Source organism: Oncorhynchus clarkii, chromosome 10 (genome assembly GCF_045791955.1).
Source record: "Oncorhynchus clarkii lewisi isolate Uvic-CL-2024 chromosome 10, UVic_Ocla_1.0, whole genome shotgun sequence".
Taxonomy (NCBI): Eukaryota; Metazoa; Chordata; class Actinopteri; order Salmoniformes; family Salmonidae; genus Oncorhynchus; species Oncorhynchus clarkii.
Window position 1 is genome coordinate 49,564,558 of NC_092156.1, and position 19,420 is coordinate 49,583,977.

General features: G+C 44.2%; 1 protein-coding gene across 1 annotated transcript; it reads right to left on the reverse strand.

Moving 5' to 3' along the window:
- Nucleotides 1–2,010: 2,010 nt before the first annotated feature.
- Nucleotides 2,011–19,325, reverse strand: LOC139418712 (stromal cell-derived factor 2-like). Its single transcript, XM_071168364.1, has 3 exons — nucleotides 19,078–19,325; nucleotides 18,655–18,851; nucleotides 2,011–5,573 (listed from the first exon to the last, which is right to left on the reverse strand). Exons 1-3 carry the CDS (start codon nucleotides 19,250–19,252, stop codon nucleotides 5,271–5,273), a joined length of 675 nt encoding a protein of 224 aa, XP_071024465.1. The 5' UTR covers nucleotides 19,253–19,325; the 3' UTR covers nucleotides 2,011–5,270.
- Nucleotides 19,326–19,420: the final 95 nt, after the last annotated feature.

Sequence of the window (19,420 nt, forward strand, 5' to 3'; positions counted from 1 at the left end):
CCGGTCACGGCCGGCTGTGACACAGCCTGGGATCAAACCCGGGTCTGTAGTGACACTCAAGATGCAGTGACTTAGACCGCTGCGCCACTCGGGAGGTCTAAAATGACATATTTTGATGGGGATTTTTTTATTATGTTACTCTTAAGAATGAAAAAACATGTAAAACATATTGCTCTTGGACCTTCCCACCATTTCCAAGACAACCCCAATAATGAATATTTCAGTTGACCACTGCTGGTGTTTTTCTGGCCTGCCAGATGCGAGAGCATATCCTTGCATCTGTGGTGGAGGTTATAGAGAGGAACTGTGAGTCTGAGGAAGTGTCTACAGGTTCAGACAGAACACTGCTCACACATCATCTCCTTCACCTTTGACACACAGGTCCTAGAACGCTACAGACACACCTGCTACCACTGGACACACTCAAAGGTGGGGAACACACACAAAAACACAATGTCATGTTCTTGAGTTCTGTTCTTGAATTCTATGTCATGCTCTTGAGTACTTTATGTTACTGAGTTCTACAGTACATTAGCAAAAGTATCATCAAACATATCATACCAAAATCATTGGCATTAATATGGAGTTGGTCCCAGCGTTATAAATTCATCCCAAAGGTGTTCAATGTGGTTGCGGTCAGGGCTCTGTGCAGGCCAGTCAAGTTCTTCCACACCAATCTCAATAAACCATTTCTTTACAGACCTCGCTTTGTGCATGGGGGCATTGTCATGCTGAAACAGGAAAGGGCCTTCCCCAAATCATCTGTCATTGTATGCTGTAGCGTTAAGATTTCCATTCACTGGAACTATGGGACCTAGCCCGAACCATGAAAAACAGCCCCTGACCATTATTCCTCCTTCACCAAACTTTACAGTTGGCACTATGCATTCGGGCAGGTAGCGTTCAACTGGCTTCCGCCAAACCCAGATTCGTCCATCGGACTGCCAGATGGTGAAGCGTGATTCATCACTCGAGAACGCGTTTCTACTGCTCCAGTCCAATGGTGCTCGGCATTCCACGTGCTGATCTTAGGCTTGTGTCCGGCTGCTTGGCCATGGAAACCCATTTCATGAAGCTCCCGACGAACAGTTACTGTGCCGACGTTGCTTCCAGAGGCAGTTTGGAACTCAGTAGTGAGTGTTGCAACTGAGGACAGATAATGATTATTATATATTCAAAAGTATGTGGACATAACGGGGGAGAGAGGCACAGGGAGGGTTGTCAATATCACTGGCACAGAATTGGCAATTGCAGTGGTGGAAGGGGGTGAGCACTCGGCAGTCCCATTCTGTAAGCTTGTGTGGCCTACCACTTTGTGGCTGAGCAGTCGTTGCTCCTAGATGTTTCCACTTCACAATAACAGCACTTACAGTTGACCGGGGCATCTCTAGCATAGCAGAAATTTGACAAATTGACTCATTGGTAAGGCTATGACGGTGCCATGGGGTCAGTCTCCTGCCAATGTTTGTCTATGGAGATTAAGTGGATGTGTACTTATACACCTGTCAGCAATGGGTGTGGCTGAAATAGCCAAATCCACTCATTTGAAGGAGTGTCCACATACTTTTGTATATATAGTGCATGTCAAGTTTGAGTTCTATGTGCCCCCTGTGTATCATCAGTGGGCTAGGAAGCACCTCTAGCTGTTAGCCAGCCTGTGTGAAGAGAAGATTCCACTGGAACGGTGAGGACGACTAGCACTGTCTGGACCAACAAGTTCTAGTCTTTCACTCAAACCTGTATGCATATTCAATAGTCAGTCCCTCTTTATGTCAAGCTGATCCAATACAGTGTTGTTAAAAAGATGTGTAATTATCTGTAGCTACACCATTACAGCTCTCACAATCTCAATGGAACAGCAATGTCTCTATGCAGAGCCATTGATAAAGTGGGTAGAAATCTGAAGAGAAACCTTTGCTAACTTTTCTTTACAAACGAGTCAAGTCATCAACCAGAGGCAAGACAGAGGACACACACACACACACACACACAGAGAGAGAGGACATAACACTGGTTTGCACAAATCATCAATTTAATTGAGGTCTCTATTGTGTTTCATCATGTACAAATCTCCTGAAGACAAAGCTGTTGGGATGAACACTCAGAGAACTTTTGTAGGAACCATCAGCTGTCTATGTCAGACAAGACAGGATGTTGCCGTCAACTCCTTGGACACGGACAGCAGGGCTGAGGTCAATTCCAAAAAAGAATTGTAAGTTCTAGAAGTTGAATTGAGAAATTCCATTCTAGAATAGGAAAAAGTGCCTTTCGTTTTCAAAGGCACTTTAATTCAGAATTCCAGTTCACATACTGACAGAATGCAATTGTCCCCTATGTCTGACTGAGATAATACTGTAGTGGACACAGAAAGCTGATACACTTTATGTTTCAGCTTAGTCAATGGAAGAGAGATGTAATACTGTACTGAATTAAGCTGGAATCGAAAGTCAAACAAACAAAAAACACTTGCTTGTTTGTCGTAAAGAAGAGAAGGGGTGTTGTAACCGTGGGGAGAGTCTGCTATAATTAAAAAAAAATAAAACAGAAAAGTGCTCCTTCCTCTTTAATGATACATTTAAATGAATAGTACGAGAAACTATATGTTATAAAGGCGCCGTAACAATCCTGTTTTTCCATCTACAAATCGGACTAAAAACAAGGCTTGTTCTTCAAATAAACATGGGCTTTAATTAGAACTTTTCCAGTGCACTCAATTTTTTACACAAATAGTTTGGACTTGTAATCAACACAAACCGGACCATTTTATATGGACTGTTGTCTGTAGTGTCCATTGTTGATCATGACATTAATTTGTCAGAGGAGCAATAAAGTAATTTATACTCTATTCCTTTCTATTTTTTTTAACACATCATGGGCAGCACAGTCTTTGAGACAGTAGGGTGGTTCCACGTGTGGGAGCGGAAAATATTTTGTGCATCTCAGATTGTTCTGGCAATTCTCACATAGAAAAATCAGAAAGGAAATAAATGTTTTAAATGCTTTTTACATGTATCACAAACCATTTTTGATAAAATATTGATGGAAGGGCCATTTTATTCCCTTTTAAAAAAATCCCTCCTGTAAGACCCTATGATCGTAAACTGTACAGACATCTTGGTGTCATAGTCCTTGTAGTGTGCTCTAAAATATGGAGTATGTCTATATTCTGAACAATAAAAGCACTCGTTTTTGTTCTGGTGGCTTTGGGCAGTATTTCTAGTCTGACATTCATTTTGCTGTCTATGTTGAAGTGACATGTTGGGAGTTGTGGGAATAGGGCCTTCACTACATCCTGTTGCAGCCTTTTGGTTGGTTTAGTGCACGTGTCAAACTCATTCCACAGAGGGCTGAGTGTCTGGGTTTTTGCTCCTCCCTTGTACTTGATTGATGAATTAAGGTCCCTAATTAGTAAAGAACTCCCCTCACCTGGTTGTCGAGGTCTTAATTGAAGAAGAAAAAAAAACGCTGACATTAGACCCTCCATAGTTTGAGTTTGACACCCCTGGTTTAGTGTATCAGAATAGTCTGTTCCCAGCTGTTGATCTGTGACCGACAGGTCAAAGAGCAGGTGAAGTCATGTGACAGAGATTTGTTTTGATTGGTCAGGAACAGTTCTGATGTTGTCCTGGCGACCCTTAGATCAGATAACATCCACTGTGGCACTTACTGTGTCCTCAAAACAGAGGGAGGAGAAACAGGTAGGCAGACAATAATAGAGGTGGGTAAAATAGATCCTGGGTGAACTAGACACTGGTCCTGGGTTAGTTTAGCATTTCCTCAACTAATGGTGAAGGTCAAGATTTAAGGAGGGTAAGCTGATCATAGATCCATACCTAGGGGCAACTTCAGCCCAGAGCAGGAAAATAGAAAGGGGGCAAAGAAGGCAGCTAGTGAAAACCTCAAGCGAGTCTGGAGAGGCCAAAGTAGTGTAGATCAGAACTCTGGGTGGGAGGGAGCGGGCAAGAGAGGGGAGGAGAGAGAGCGGAGAGAGAGATAAAGGAAGTAAATGCTGTAGAGCAGTGTTTCTTAATCCTGGTCCTATGGACGCTAAGCGGTGAACATTTATTTTTGTTTTGCACTAGCACTACCAGCACTCTAGACTAACTTTTTCAGTTGATGGCACATGATTTGGTCAAACCAATAAAAATAAAATAATAATTGGTAGCGACCTGACCTGTGTTCCATAATATACCTGCATTCCATAAGGAACCAGGCTAATAATGACTGGTCATCTTTTAAATTAGCATGCCCTTGCAGGGCTTGACATTCAGGTAAATTTGCCAGTGGCACACCAGGCCAGTGGCAACTCAAAGCTACTAACCTGAATGGAAAAGAATACTGGCCCAAGAGAGCGGACACCATTGGAATGTTCTTTTGCGGGCTGAGCAAGTAGCCTAAAATCTACCTTTGCTCAATCTCAAAAATTATGTTTTTGTTCGCTATGTTAAACAGTCACACTACAGTTGTAAGGCCTATAAAATCTGTTTTCCCGATTTTATTTTCCAGGTTTTCGAGTTCTCCAAGTTTTTCCCCAGGTTCACACTCAAAATGATGTTCCAAGTCCACAACAATGCTTAAACCACTTTTGAGGTCTGGGTGTTGCCCTTTAATTAAACTGCACACCTAGCAAGAGACCCTTGTGTTTAGCTAGCAGTGTTTTTGTACTGTACAGTGTAGGCTAAATGTGATGGCAGTCCATTTGAAAAACAAATACCCCATGATTGAATCAAATCATCTTGATATCATTCTACCAGGTAAACTTCATTTGCAGAAATTGGGAAGGTTGTTTGTGAAAGCCTTTAGTAATGTTCATTCAAACTGCGCATGATGACTGAATTGCGCATCGCAAAGATTCAATCAAGACATCGGACTAAACTTTTTGAATACCTGGTCTGCATACCCATTGCTGTTTGAATAATTCTTGATAATAATAAAAGAAAGCTAATTGTGAACCAAAAACTAACGTGACCAGACCCAAAAATATATAAAATCACTGGCACCCTAACGATCAATTAAAATTGGTGTCGCACTACCAAGTCAAAGGGTTGCAAATGCGAGTGTTGCGTTTTGAGCCCCGACTACCCAGCTCACTACCCAGACTCAAATTATCAAGTCATCATCAAGCTTTGATGATTTTAAAAATCAGGTGTGTAGTGCTAAGGCAAAAAACTAAAACATACAGCTTTTGGGCCCCCAGAAACAGGATTAAGAAACACTGAGTAGTTTGTTAGCTAAGCGCTAGGTGGGTCAGGTAACAGGTTGATTGAGAATTAGAACTCTGTGTGTAGAGGATGGCTGTAGTCCATGTTCCCTAGTGGGCTTTCACTGGGCTTCATAAACACCCCCTCCATGGCCCTCCACAGGCTGTGCTGGCTGGGGCCCGTCATAGCGTGCACCTCCCTCTGCCCGTGGATGGGCCGGCCGTACTGCTCCCCCGTAACAGATAGCAACGTATCAGTGGAGGCATGCTGGAAGCGGACGGCTTCCTCACGCTCCCATACCAACCCTTCGCACTGCACCATCCACTCATCCAGGTGGTCCCCCTCGCCCTCCTCACCAAACGCACTCACCTCCTGAGAGGGGGGGGGGGGGGGGGGGAAGAGTGTCAGAGAAAGCATTATCAACAACAATCATACAATGTTATCTTCTTGGTATTGTAGTTAGTGATTGAGGGGGGAAGACAGAGCAGGGGTTCAAACCAGTTACAGGTTTAAGACAGTATACCACACCACCTGTGCCATTAAAGGGGAATTTCACTGCTGCTCTATTTCACTATATACAGTATGTCCGTTAATATGTTATGAACATATAATGTACGATAAGACACTGTCTGCACTCTTTAGGTCCTTAACTGAAGTGTTTGTTCCAACTGTGTAGGAGTCAAAATAAGAATACTGGAAGAGATGAGACCTGCACACAGTCAGAAAATTGAATAAATCATGGAGAACATGACGTTTTAATAAACATCTTTGTTTTGCATTCAAGCCTCAGACTGTTACAATAATTTGACATTGTGCAGGTCTGCATCTCTTCCATGAAAATTGAGAATTTCTTCACTACACATATACGAGCGTTTCTGCATCTCAGCGGTAGAAACGGGCCAGCTACAGTTCCTGGTTGTAAGCAAACAACAATATCCAGAATTCATAGCGATTTCATTGCCGCCCGTTGATGTTTACACAATTGATGCGAAAAATATCAAAATGTCTGTTTGTAGCCAGCAATTTCAGCCAGAGGATTTCAAAACGGAACTGAAGAATCAACTGATGGGGTTGCCATGTTGTTGAACATGTACGCTATTCCATGGATTTTCCCCTTCACTTCAAAAGAGGAAGGCATCTGAACAGCGCAGCAGAAAAGAGGACATGGTAACTAACTACATTTGTTTATCTAAACCAAAATCTAGCTAGCTTTCTTAATACACTGGCTAGACATTCCAAAGCATATAAATATAATTAGCTAGCTACTATCTGGCGAAGTGATTTGTAACTTTCGTTTGGTTAAGTTAGCTAGCTTACTACCGCAGAGGCTAACGTGACAATGTGTTCTCTTTAGAGTACTATCTCATCAACATCTTCAGAGACATCATCAAGCTCAGCAGCAGGAACTAGTGTGACTCGCCTTCTAAAATCATACTAAAATCGGTCCATGACGAGCAAATAAATACACTGGAGCTAGGCATAATTATGGTCCGTGTCTTGTCATAGTTGGCTCCAACTTCTACTCTAGTTCTCGCTCTATTACAGAGGCTTACTTGACTGTTCATGCAAGGCTTGATGTCTACTTTGGAGAAGGGAGGTATTAGTAAGGAGGGTGCGTATTGTGTTTAGGTTAGTATGCATGATCTTTAGAAAAATCACCAATACACGAAACAGTCTACAAGTGCTCCTCAAACTTTTCATACCCTTGCAGTCAGTTCTTTCGCATGGGGTAGATAGAGGGGCTGTTAGTGTACTCTTCTAGCCTATTAACTCGATTGACAGTGCTTGTCAACTCAAGAGCACAACTATAAGTGCTCATACAAGACTGTTTGCAAGTCAAGCCTCCCTCAAACGGTTCACATCTTTTAACAGCCCATCTCAATGCCCCATTATTGTGTAACAAAACATACATAAGTTAGGGGATAGATCAGCTTTAATATTGCAGATACATTGACGTCCATCAATCTCTCAACTATGAAATAACACATAGAATCATGTAGTAACCAAAAAGTGTTAAACAAATCAAAATATTTTATATTTGAGATTCTTCAAAGTAGCCACCCGTTGTCTTGATGACAGCTTTGCACACTCTTGGCATTCTCTCAACCAGCTTCACCTGGAATGCATTTCCAACAGTCTAGAAGGAGTTCCCGCATATGCTGAGCACTTGTTGGCTGCTTTTCCTACAATCTGCAGTCCAACGCATCCCAAACCATCTCAATTGGGTTGAGGTCGGGTTATTGTGGAGGCCAGGTCATCTGATGCAGGACTCCATTACTCTACTTCTTGGTCAAATAGCCCAAATATATAGCCTGGAGGTGTGTTGGGTCATTGTCTTGTTGAAAAACAAATGATAGTCCCACTAAGCCCAAACCAGATTGGATGGTCGCTGCAGAATGCTGTGGTAGCCAAGCTGGTTAAGTGTACCTTGAATTCTAAATAAATCACAGACAGTGTCACCAGCAAAGCATCATCACATCTCCTCCTCCATGCTTCACAGTGGGAACCACACATGCGGAGATCCGTTCACCTACTCTGCATCTCACAAAGACACGGCGGTTGGAACAAAAAGTCTTGAATTTGGACTCATCAGACTAAAGGACAGATTTCCACCGGTCTAATGTCCATTGCTCGTGTTTCTTGGCCCAAGCAAGTCTGAAATGCAACAAGTTCAATGATTTTACTGATTTACAGTTCATAAGGAAAATCAGTCAATTTAAATAAATTCATTAGGCCCTAATCTATGGATTAATGAATGTCAGGGGAGCAGCCGTAGTTCGGTCTGGGAGAGCATAAGCCCACCCAGGCCGGTTGGACGTACTGCCAAATTCTCTAAAATTGAAGTTGGAGGTTTATGGTAGAGAAATTAACATTTTTTTTTTTATCTGGGAACAGCTCTAGTGGACAATCCTGCAGTTAGCATGCCAATTGCACGCTCCCTCAAAACATCTGTGACATTGTGTTAGAGTAGACTTTTATCATATGGATTATCCTGGCAAAGGAGAAATGATCACTACCAGGGATGTAAACAAATTTGTGCACAAGATGAGATTTTTTTGTGTGTGTATGGAAAACATGTTGGATATTTTATTTCAGCTCATGAAACATGGGATCAACACTTTACATTTTCTCCCCAATTGGTAGTTAATGTCTTCTGCCATCGCTGCAACTCCCCTACGGACTCAGGAGAGGTGAAGGTCGAGAGTCATGCATCCGGCGAAACACAGCCCTGCCAAGCCGCACTGTTTCTTGATACACTTCTCGCTTAACCCGGAAGCCAGCCGCACCAATGTGTTGGAGGAAACACCTTCCAGCTGTCGACTGAAGTCAGCTTGCAGGTGCCCGGCCTGTAGTGACGCCTCAAGCACTGCGATGCAGTGCCTTATACCGCTGTTCCACTCGGGAGGCTGCTCTTGCTTTTCACGAGAATGGAGCATGGCATGTTTAGCTTGTTGTTGGCTAATCATAAGTCAAAGCGGCAATAGGCTACAGTCATAGAGCCTCCATGCGTGGCAAAAGTTAGGAGACATCTAATCAATGGAAGATGGAATTAAAATGACGGAATACAAAGCTAAAGGAGAAGGAAGGGCTACAACGCCCAAGAGCCAACAGGTATGCCGCTATTCTGAATGGAGATATTTGTACTAAAAACAGGAAAAACCCATGACTCGCTCCATTGAAAAACAGTCACCAGAATAAAAGATTATACTACAGGACTGCTTTGCTAATGGCTTCATTAGAAAATGTATCGGTGACGTTGTCCCCAAAGTGAGGGTTCGCTGCATCCCCAATTAAAAGCCCTGGATTAACACCGAGGTTGGCGCTGAACTAGACAGGAAAGGGCAACTGCACACAGAGTTATCATAGACAACCCTGAGGCTACGTCCAAGGACAGGAAAAAAGTACAAGAAGTTCCGCTGTCACCTCCGCAGAGTCATCAAATGAGCAATATAGGAATAAGGTGGAATCAAACTACACAGGCTACAACCCCGCTGCTTGTGGCAGGGGCTACACTCCATTCCGGATTGACTGACCTCCATTTTATGTAAGCTTTGACAACATTGTGCTGGGTGTGAGGGCCGCCACCAACCCAGGGTGATCTCGCTCTCCGAGGCCGACGTGAGAAAGGTCTTTAAATCAGGTCAACGGCCGCAAGACCGCAGGGCCCGACGGTATTCCAGGGCGTGTTTTCAGAGCATACGCAGAACACAGTTGGCATATTCACAGTGATTTGCAACCTCACCTTATCACAGCCTGGTTACAACTTGCATACCACCCCAACAGATCCATAAATGATGCAATCTCAATTGCTCTCCACACTGCCCTCAACCAGCTAGATGAGAGGAAAACCTATGTGAGAATGCTGTTTATTGACTACAGCTCAGGGTTCAACACCATTGTCCCCTCCAAGCGCTTCACCAAGCTTAGGACTCTGGGTTTGAACACCTCCCTCTGCAACTGGATTGTGGTCTTCCTGACGGGCCGACCCCAGGTGGTGAGGGTAGGCAACATTACCTCCGCCACACTAACCTTCAACATAGGGGCCCCACAGGGTTGTGTGTTTAGTCCCCTCATGTACTCCCTGTTCACGCACAAATACAGCACCATTAAGTTTGCTGAAGATCACCAGCGATGATGAGTGCCAGGCTTTTTTGCGCTGTACTCGACTTGAGTGGGTTGAGTCACTGACGATCTTCCTATCTGGTCTTGCGCCCGCTCGGTCTTGGTGGATAAGATCTTCGTGGTCTGTTGATATCCCTCTAGTGGTGTGGTGCCTGTGCTTTGGCAAAGTGGGTGGGGTTATATCCTGCCCGGTTGGCCTTGTACGGTGCCACACTCTCCCCCGACTCAGCCTCCAGTATCTATGCTGCAATAGCCTATGTGCCGGGGGCTAGGGTCAGTCTTATATCTGGTGTAATTCTCCCGTCTTATCTGGTTTCCTGTGTGAATTTAAATATGCTCCCTCTAATTCTCTCTCTCGCTCCCGGAGGACCTGAGCCCTAGGACCACGCCTCTGGACTACCTGGCCTGCTCATGCTGCTGATCCAGTTTCAACAGCGGCTATGGAACCCTGACCCGGTCACCGGATGTGCTACCTTGTCCTGGACCTGCTGATTTTGACTTTCCCTTTCCTGCTGTCTCGACCTCTGAATGCTCGGCTATGAAAAGCCAACTGACATTTGCTCATGAGGTGCTGACCTGTTTCACCCTCTACACCAACTGTGATTATTATTTGACCCAGCTGGTCATCTATGAACGTTTGAACTGTACTCTTATAATCTCCACCCGGCACAGCCAGACGAGGACTGGCCACCCCTCAGAGCCTGGTTCCTCTCTAGGTTTCTTTCTAGGTTCCTGCCTTTCTATGGAGTTTTTCCAAGACACCATGCTTCTAGATCTGCATTGCTTACCGTTTGTGGTTTTAGGCTGGGTTTCTGTATAAGCACTTTGTGAGATCTGCTGATGTAAATATAAATACATTTGATTGATTGATAGATACAGGGAGGCAGTCCGTGACCTGGCAGTGTGGTGCCTGAACAACAACCTCTCCCTCAATGTAAGACCATGGAGCTGATCGTGGACTATAGGAAACGGGGGGGGGGGGGGGGGGGCACACCCCCATCCACAGGGCTGCAGTAGAGCAGGTCGAGAGCTTCAAGTTCCTCAGTGTCCAAATCATTGTCCAAATACACGGGCACAGTTGTGACAGCTCCGGGCGTGACAGCTCCTCTTCCCCCTCAGGAGGTTTAAAATGTTTGTCTTGGGCTCTCAAAAAGTTCTACAGCTGTACCATTGAGATCATTTTGACTGGCAATAGCTCTGCCCTCAATCGCATGGCGCTACAGAGGGTGGTGCGGACGGCCCAGTACATCACTGGGCCGAGCTCCCTGCCATCCAGGACATCTATATCAGGCGGTGTGGGAGGAAGGCCAGGAAAATTGTTAAAGACTCCAAACACCAAAGACTATTCTATTCCACACGGCAAGCGGTACCGGTGCATCAAGTCTGGCACCAACAGGCTCTTGAACAGCTTTTACCAAGCAATAAGACTGATAAATAGCTAACAAAATAGCGACACCTACTGATTTAACCGTATATCTTTATTGACCGGTAATTTTGTATGTCTACGCACACTCACAGGGCCCTACACACTCACTCATATATTAATACTGACTCCACACACACACCCACTCACATACAAGCTGCTGCTATTCTGTTTCTTATATCCTTTCGCCTTGTCACCTTACCCGTGGATACATATCTCCATTACTCCAGTATCCCTGCACATTGAAAATATGGTATTGGAACTAGAGGTCGACCGATTAATCGGAATGGACGATTAATTAGGGCCGATTTCAAGTTTTCATAACAATCGGAAATCTGTATTTTTGGGCGCCGATTTTGCATTTTTTTTTTTTTACACCTTTATTTAATCTTTATTTAACTAGGAAAGTCAGTTAAGAACACATTCTTATTTTCAATGACGGCCTAGGAACGAGGCAGAATGACAGATTTTTACCTTGTCAGCTCAAGGGATCCAATCTTGCAACCTTACAGTTAACTAGTCCAACACTCTAACCACCTGCCTCACAAGGAGCCTGCCCGTTACACGAATGCAGTAAGCCAAGGTAAGTTGCTAGCTAGCATTAAACTTATCTTATAAAAAACAATCAACGACTGTCGTTGCTCCAATGTGTACTTAACCATAAACATCAATGCCTTTTAAAATCAATACACAAGTATATATTTTTAAACCTGCATATTTAGCTAAAATAAATCCAGTTTAGCAGGCAATATTAACCAAGTGAAATTGTGTCACTTCTCTTGCGTTCATTGCATGCAGAGTTAGGGTATATGCAACAGTTTGGGCCGCCTGGCTCTTGGATTTTACGTAATTAAAGGTTGTGCAATGTAACAGGAATATTTAGACTCATGGATGCCACCCGTTAGATAAAATACAGAACGGAATAAACGTTTTGTTTTCGAGGTGATAGTTTCCGGATTTGACCTAAGGCTCGTATTTCTGTGTGTTTATTATAGTTAAGTCTATGATTTGATATTTGATAGAGCAGTCTGACTGAGGGGTGGTAGGCAGCAGCAGGCTCGTAATAGTCAAAGGTATATGGTTTAGAGAGAAATAGTCGACGCGTTATAATTCCTGTAATAACTTGCGGCTGAACTTGAAAGGGGTTCCTTCGTTATTTTACCGTTCATGTCTTCCATAGAGAATGTCTATCTACTTCAAATAAGGTCTGTGTTTCGTGTAGACTTAAACTTCCTCAGCATTTTGATACCTGTGTAAATCTCACTAGGACAAGGTAACGTTTGTGAAAATATTTTCATAAATCCACTCACAAAAAAAATTATCTTGGCTTATATTTAGCCAATATTGATCAGTTACCTTGTCCTATGGATATCTACACAGTTCTAAAATTGGCACGGTGGTGTAAGCCTACACAAAACACAGACCTTATTTTAAGTGAATCTAAAAAATATCCTATGGAATAAATGAATGGAACCGCTTTTCAGATTTTGCTAGGTGTCATGGGAATTATGACTAGCACTTTGGTTGTCAATTCTTACCATGTCCATTATTAAAATAGGATTTCCTGCATATAGAAATTACAGATTTTGTTTTCAACATTCATCACAGGTAACTTAAACTATTTTTATTCAAACAGTTGAGAGTATTTGTCTCCTAAGCATACTCTTCAGTATCATTGTCACTTCAGAGCTGTGTGTGTGTTTTACAGATGGCAGAGAAAAGCAGAGCACCAGTGTGGGACTATTACATGGAATTGGCACCAGGGAAAGCTAGGTGTCTTATTAGTGAAAAAGATGTAAGCAACGGCTAAATCAAAAAATACCACCAACCTGTGGAATCACCTTAAGAACACCCATCCAAAAGCCCATATGTATTATATTAAGTTAAAATAACTCATTGAGTATTGCAATTGTCATTATTACAAAATATATATATATAGGGCCGAGATATATATATATATATATATACATACATACATACACACATACATACATACATACACACACACATTTAAATCAGCCAATTTTTTTTATTAAAAAAAAAAAAAAAAAAAAAAGATATCGGTATTGGTTTTTTTTGTCCTCCAATAATCGGTATCGGCGTTGAAAAATCCTAATCGGTCGACCTCTAATTGGAACTGACCCTGTTTATAAATCAAATCAAATCAAATCTTATTTGTCACATACACATGGTTAGCAGATGTTAATGCGAGTGTAGCGAAATGCTTGTGCTTCTAGTTCCGACAATGCAGTAATAACCAACAAGTAATCTAACTAACAATTCCAAAACTACTGTCTTATACACAGTGTAAGGGGATAAAGAATATGTACATAAGGATATATGAATGAGTGATGTACAGAGCAGCATAGGCAAGATACAGTAGATGGTATCGAGTACAGTATATACATATGAGATGAGTATGTAAACAAAGTGGCATAGTTAAAGTGGCTAGTGATACATGTATTACATAAGGATACAGTCGATGGTATATACGTATGCATATGAGATGAATAATGTAGGGTAAGTAACATTATATAAGGTAGCATTGTTTAAAGTGGCTAGTGATATATTTACATCATTTCCCATCAATTCCCATTATTAAAGTGGCTGGAGTTGAGTCAGTGTCAGTGTGTTGGCAGCAGCCACTCAATGTTAGTGGTGGCTGTTTAAAAGTCTGATGGCCTTGAGATAGAAGCTGTGTTTCAGTCTCTTGGTCCCAGCTTTGATGCACCTGTACTGACCTCGCCTTCTGGATGATAGCGGGGTGAACAGGCAGTGGCTCGGGTGGTTGATGTCCTTGATGATCTTTATGGCCTTCCTTTGACATCGGGTGGTGTAGGTGTCCTGGAGGGCAGGTAGTTGGCCCCCGGTGATGCGTTGTGCAGACCTCACTACCCTCTGGAGAGCCTTACGGTTGAGGACGGAGCAGTTGCCGTACCAGGCGGTGATACAGCCCGCCAGGATGCTCTCGATTGTGCATCTGTAGAAGTTTGTGAGTGCTTTTGGTGACAAGCCGAATTTCTTCAGCCTCCTGAGGTTGAAGAGGCGCTGCTGCGCCTTCTTCACAATGCTGTCTGTGTGAGTGGACTAATTCAGTTTGTCTGTGATGTGTATGCCGAGGGACTTAAAACTTGCTACCCTCTCCACTACTGTTCCATCGATGTGGATAGGGGGGTGTTCCCTCTGCTGTTTCCTGAAGTCCACAATCATCTCCTTAGTTTTGTTGACGTTGAGTGTGAGGTTATTTTCCTGACACCACACTCCGAGGGCCCTCACCTCCTCCCTGTAGGCCGTCTCGTCGTTGTTGGTAATCAAGCCTACCACTGTGGTGTCGTCCGCAAACTTGATGATTGAGTTGGAGGCGTGCGTGGCCACGCAGTCGTGGGTGAACAGGGAGTACAGGAGAGGGCTCAGAACGCACCCTTGTGGGGCCCCAGTGTTGAGGATCAGCGGGGAGGAGATGTTGTTGCCTACCCTCACCACCTGGGGGCGGCCCGTCAGGAAGTCCAGTACCCAGTTGCACAGGGCGGGGTCGAGACCCAGGGTCTCGAGCTTGATGACGAGCTTGGAGGGTACTATGGTGTTGAATGCCGAGCTGTAGTCAATGAACAGCATTCTCAAATAGGTATTCCTCTTGTCCAGATGGGTTAGGGCGGTGTGCAGTGTGGTTGAGATTGCATCGTCTGTGGACCTATTTGGGCGGTAAGCAAATTGGAGTGGGTCTAGGGTGTCAGGTAGGGTGGAGGTGATATGGTCCTTGACTAGTCTCTCAAAGCACTTCATGATGACGGAAGTGAGTGCTACGGGGCGGTAGTCGTTTAGCTCAGTTACCTTAGCTTTCTTGGGAACAGGAACAATGGTGGCCCTCTTGAAGCATGTGGGAACAGCAGACTGGTATAGGGATTGATTGAATATGTCCGTAAACACACCGGCCAGCTGGTCTGCGCATGCTCTGAGGGCGTGGCTGGGGATGCCGTCTGGGCCTGCAGCCCTGCGAGGGTTAACACGTTTAAATGTTTTACTCACCTCGGCTGCAGTGAAGGAGAGACCACATGTTTTCGTTGCAGGCCGTGTCAGTGGCACTGTATTGTCCTCAAAGCGGGCAAAAAAGTGATTTAGTCTGCCTGGGAGCAAGACATCCTGGTCCGTGACTGGGCTGGATTTCTTCCTGTAGTCCGTGATTGACTGTAGACCCTGCCACATGCCTCTTGTGTCTGAGCCGTTGAATTGAGATTCTACTTTGTCTCTGTACTGACGCTTAGCTTGTTTGATAGCCTTGCGGAGGGAATAGCTGCACTGTTTGTATTCGGTCATGTTACCAGACACCTTGCCCTGATTAAAAGCAGTGGTTCGCGCTTTCAGTTTCACGCGAATGCTGCCATCAATCCACGGTTTCTGGTTAGGGAATGTTTTAATCGTTGCTATGGGAACGACATCTTCAACGCACGTTCTAATGAACTCGCACACCGAATCAGCGTATTCGTCAATGTTGTTGTCTGACGCAATACGAAACATGTCCCAGTCCACGTGGTGGAAGCAGTCTTGGAGTGTGGAGTCAGCTTGGTCGGACCAGCGTTGGACAGACCTCAGCGTGGCAGCCTCTTGTTTTAGTTTCTGTCTGTAGGCAGGGATCAACAAAATGGAGTCGTGGTCAGCTTTTCCGAAAGGGGGGCAGGGCAGGGCCTTATATGCGTCGCGGAAGTTAGAGTAACAATGATCCAAGGTCTTTCCACCCCTGGTTGCGCAATCGATATGCTGATAAAATTTAGGGAGTCTTCTCGAAGAGAATTCTCTTGGTAGATAATGCGGTCTACATTTGATTGTGAGGAATTCTAAAATCAGGTGAACAGAAGGATTTGAGTTCCTGTATGTTTCTTTCATCACACCATGTCACGTTAGTCATAAGGCATACGCTCCCGCCCCTCTTCTTACCAGAAAGATGTTTGTTTCTGTCTGCGCGATGCGTGGAGAAACCCGTTGGCTGCACCGCCTCGGATAGCGTCTCTCCAGTGAGCCACGTTTCCGTGAAGCAAAGAACGTTACAGTCTCTGATGTCCCTCTGGAATGCTACCCTTGCTCGGATTTCATCAACCTTGTTGTCAAGAGACTGGACATTGGCAAGAAGAATGCTAGGGAGTGGTGCACAGTGTGCCCGTCTCCGGAGTCTGACCAGAAGACCGCCTCGTTTCCCTCTTTTTCTGAGTTGTTTTTTTTTTGGGTCGCTGCATGGAATCCACTCCGTTGTCCTGTTTGTAAGGCAGAACACAGGATCCGCGTCGCGAAAAACATATTATAGTATGCTTACTTAGTGTTCTTCATATTCTTATTTCTCTTACTTTTTCTAGCATTGCATTGTTGGGTTTTGAGTTTGCAATAAAGGCATTTCACTGTACGTGTGCATGAGACATTAAAACTTGAACTGAACACTAGCTAGCCTCAATTAGACTAGCTAGCTTCTCCCGGTTTGATGCAGTCAAGACAGGTACTACACAATCATATTTGATAAATAACATAGAAAATGGCAGCTATTAGTCTACTATAGCGCAAGTTGGTTTGGTTGCTCTTTCCCTCCCTGTAACACTTGTTCATAGAACGGCCCCTCCCACACCTGCTAGAGAGGCACCTCTCTCCCTACTCTCACGCTTTATCAGCACTGGTTAATAAAGTAGCTTAAAGTACTTTTCTGCTTCCCTCACTCGGATCAGAATGGGTCTGGATCCGACAAGGTCTATACAGAACGGGTCTAGTTGGCCTCGGGTCCGTTTGGAATGAGTCTCTATATTTTGAAAATAAATGTATGCATATCGGGTGGGAAAGCCCCAGGTCCATTTCAGAACAGGTCCAACTTTTCAGACCTGTGAGTGAGCAAGAGGATGTCTGTGTTGTCATCCATCTCAAACTCACAACGGTAGTTCTTCACTGGCAGGACACGCACTCACCTCGACAGACAGACCCCAACCAGTGCCCGAGCACCTGTCCTTTTACCTCCAGACTCACCATTCCCAGCTACAGTACACCTAGATCAATGGTCAGTGGCTCTGAAAAGCCAACGATAAAGGCTTGCACTCCTTTATTTATTAATGTTGCACTGTTGGCAGTAGGTGCACTTGATTCAGAAGCCCTGCACACCAGGTAGGCAAAGTGTTCCCATTTTGAACTATTTAAATTTGTCTGAAAATACTGTGAGATCTGTAGCAAAATAGTGCCCGTACTGCAGTGGCCAATCGGATAGCTCAAATCACAGTGGATACAGCTTCCACAACCCTGCCACTACAAAGTTTGATACTAGCCTCCGTGAGATTTAATAACTTAAAGCCATGACCTGAAAGAGACAGTCAAAGAATACAGCAAAGAGCTGCTGTTTGATTGAGATAATGTCTACATTTTTATTCAGCACTCTCAACACTGTTACAAAACATAAAACACACTATCCCTACTTCCACATGCGCTGCAATGAATGAGTAGCCAAGTGTATAGATAGCCCTGCGTTTTTACTATCATTAGCAGCCCGTCTTGTCTATTTTAATATGGAGGAATATTTCATTTTCTCTGGTGATAGGAACAACATTAATTTGTGCATAATGCAGAGCGACTCGAGTTTCGCCATCAGGTGGAAGACTGTGTCCCCTCTTTCTGGTCAGTCTCACTCCCTCAGCTTTGCCTCGCAAGTGCTCCACCAACTGATCTATTTTGTTACCAAAGCTTTTGAAATATAATAGGGTCTGCTGTGATAATGTATTAGCCCTACTGCACAAACCTCATTCCTTCAGAACAGTTTATTAGGTTCATGTTACATTTTTAAGTCATGTAAAAAAAGGTGTATATATATATCATTCAGAGTGGTAGATCTCAGCTTGCTTTTTGACTGCAAAAGTGATCTGGACTCAGAAAAGGTTTGTGACCACTGACCTAAAGGCAACACACATATGCACAAACACACCCATGTCTGTGCGAGCTTAACACTAGTAGCAATGCACCCCCCACCCCACTCCAATCCACTCCTGGGGAAGCACTGGTGATCAATTTTGCCATTTCTTCTAGAAACAGTCACAGCCCAGCTCCAATATTTCCAGGCGGGGTTGTAATGCTCATTCATGAAAACATGCTTATATGTTGCATGTGACAGTTTGATAAATCCCAATAATTTGTTGCGCACACAAATCCTATAATCACATAGCCAAAATGTAGTGAGAAATGTTTGCACGGTTGATAAATGAGGCCCCAGACCTCTTGGCCGTAATACGCTTATCTCCATACAGGGAGCCAGGCTACAGTGTCTTTCAGAACAAAATAAACAAGTATTGACATAGGCTTTGTCCCAAATCACAGCCTATTCCCTGGGCCCTGGTAAAAACTGTGCCCTAAATTGAGAACTATTTAGGACGCAGACATGATGTTTCCCCTGACCTGGTTGGAGGACAGCGGAGAAGCAAAGTAGTGGCTGTGCAGGTTGCGTCCCGTGTTGAGGTGGGTGAGGCGGATGGTCTGACCACACTTAACAGGAGTCCCCCGGTGACATAGGGCCCCACTGGTGCCCCGTACACTCCAGTAACTGTTGCTGTCCTCCACTGTGGTCACCCCTGTCACTGACTGCTGCCCGCTACCTGGCAGGGGACACACAGAATTGAATACACAGACAGAAATCAATACGCAAAGTCAGGCAAACAGACACATTAAAAAAAAGTACATTTAATAACACCAGTCATTAACCTTGAGTGGACACCGTCAAAAAGCAAGGAGGGACGGAGAGATAATCTAATCAAGCCATCCTGATGTTTCCATTTTCTCTGGCCAAGCCAGCTAGCAGCTAGCTGGAATGTATTGACTCACCAGATCCGTAGCGCACGTCGTGAGAGTGCAGTCTGACATTGTGCTTTACATTTAACAGCTTCACGACCGAGCCGCAAGTCACAAAGCTAAGTTCCGTTGCGAGCGATAGCACAAATAAACATGACAATAGGAAAAAGCGAAATAAAAAGTGTGCGGGGCCAGTGCGTTTATCCATTACAGCTCTCCGCTGCCACTAAAATCAGTGACTGATATTAGTTTATTCTACGTCATCGAAATGGTACAGTGGCAAAGAAAGAGCGAATCTTCCTTTGCGCCTGCTGCTGGCGCGGAGTAGTTATTGCAGATTCGAAACATTACTGAGCAGTGATGGAACTTTTGAAGG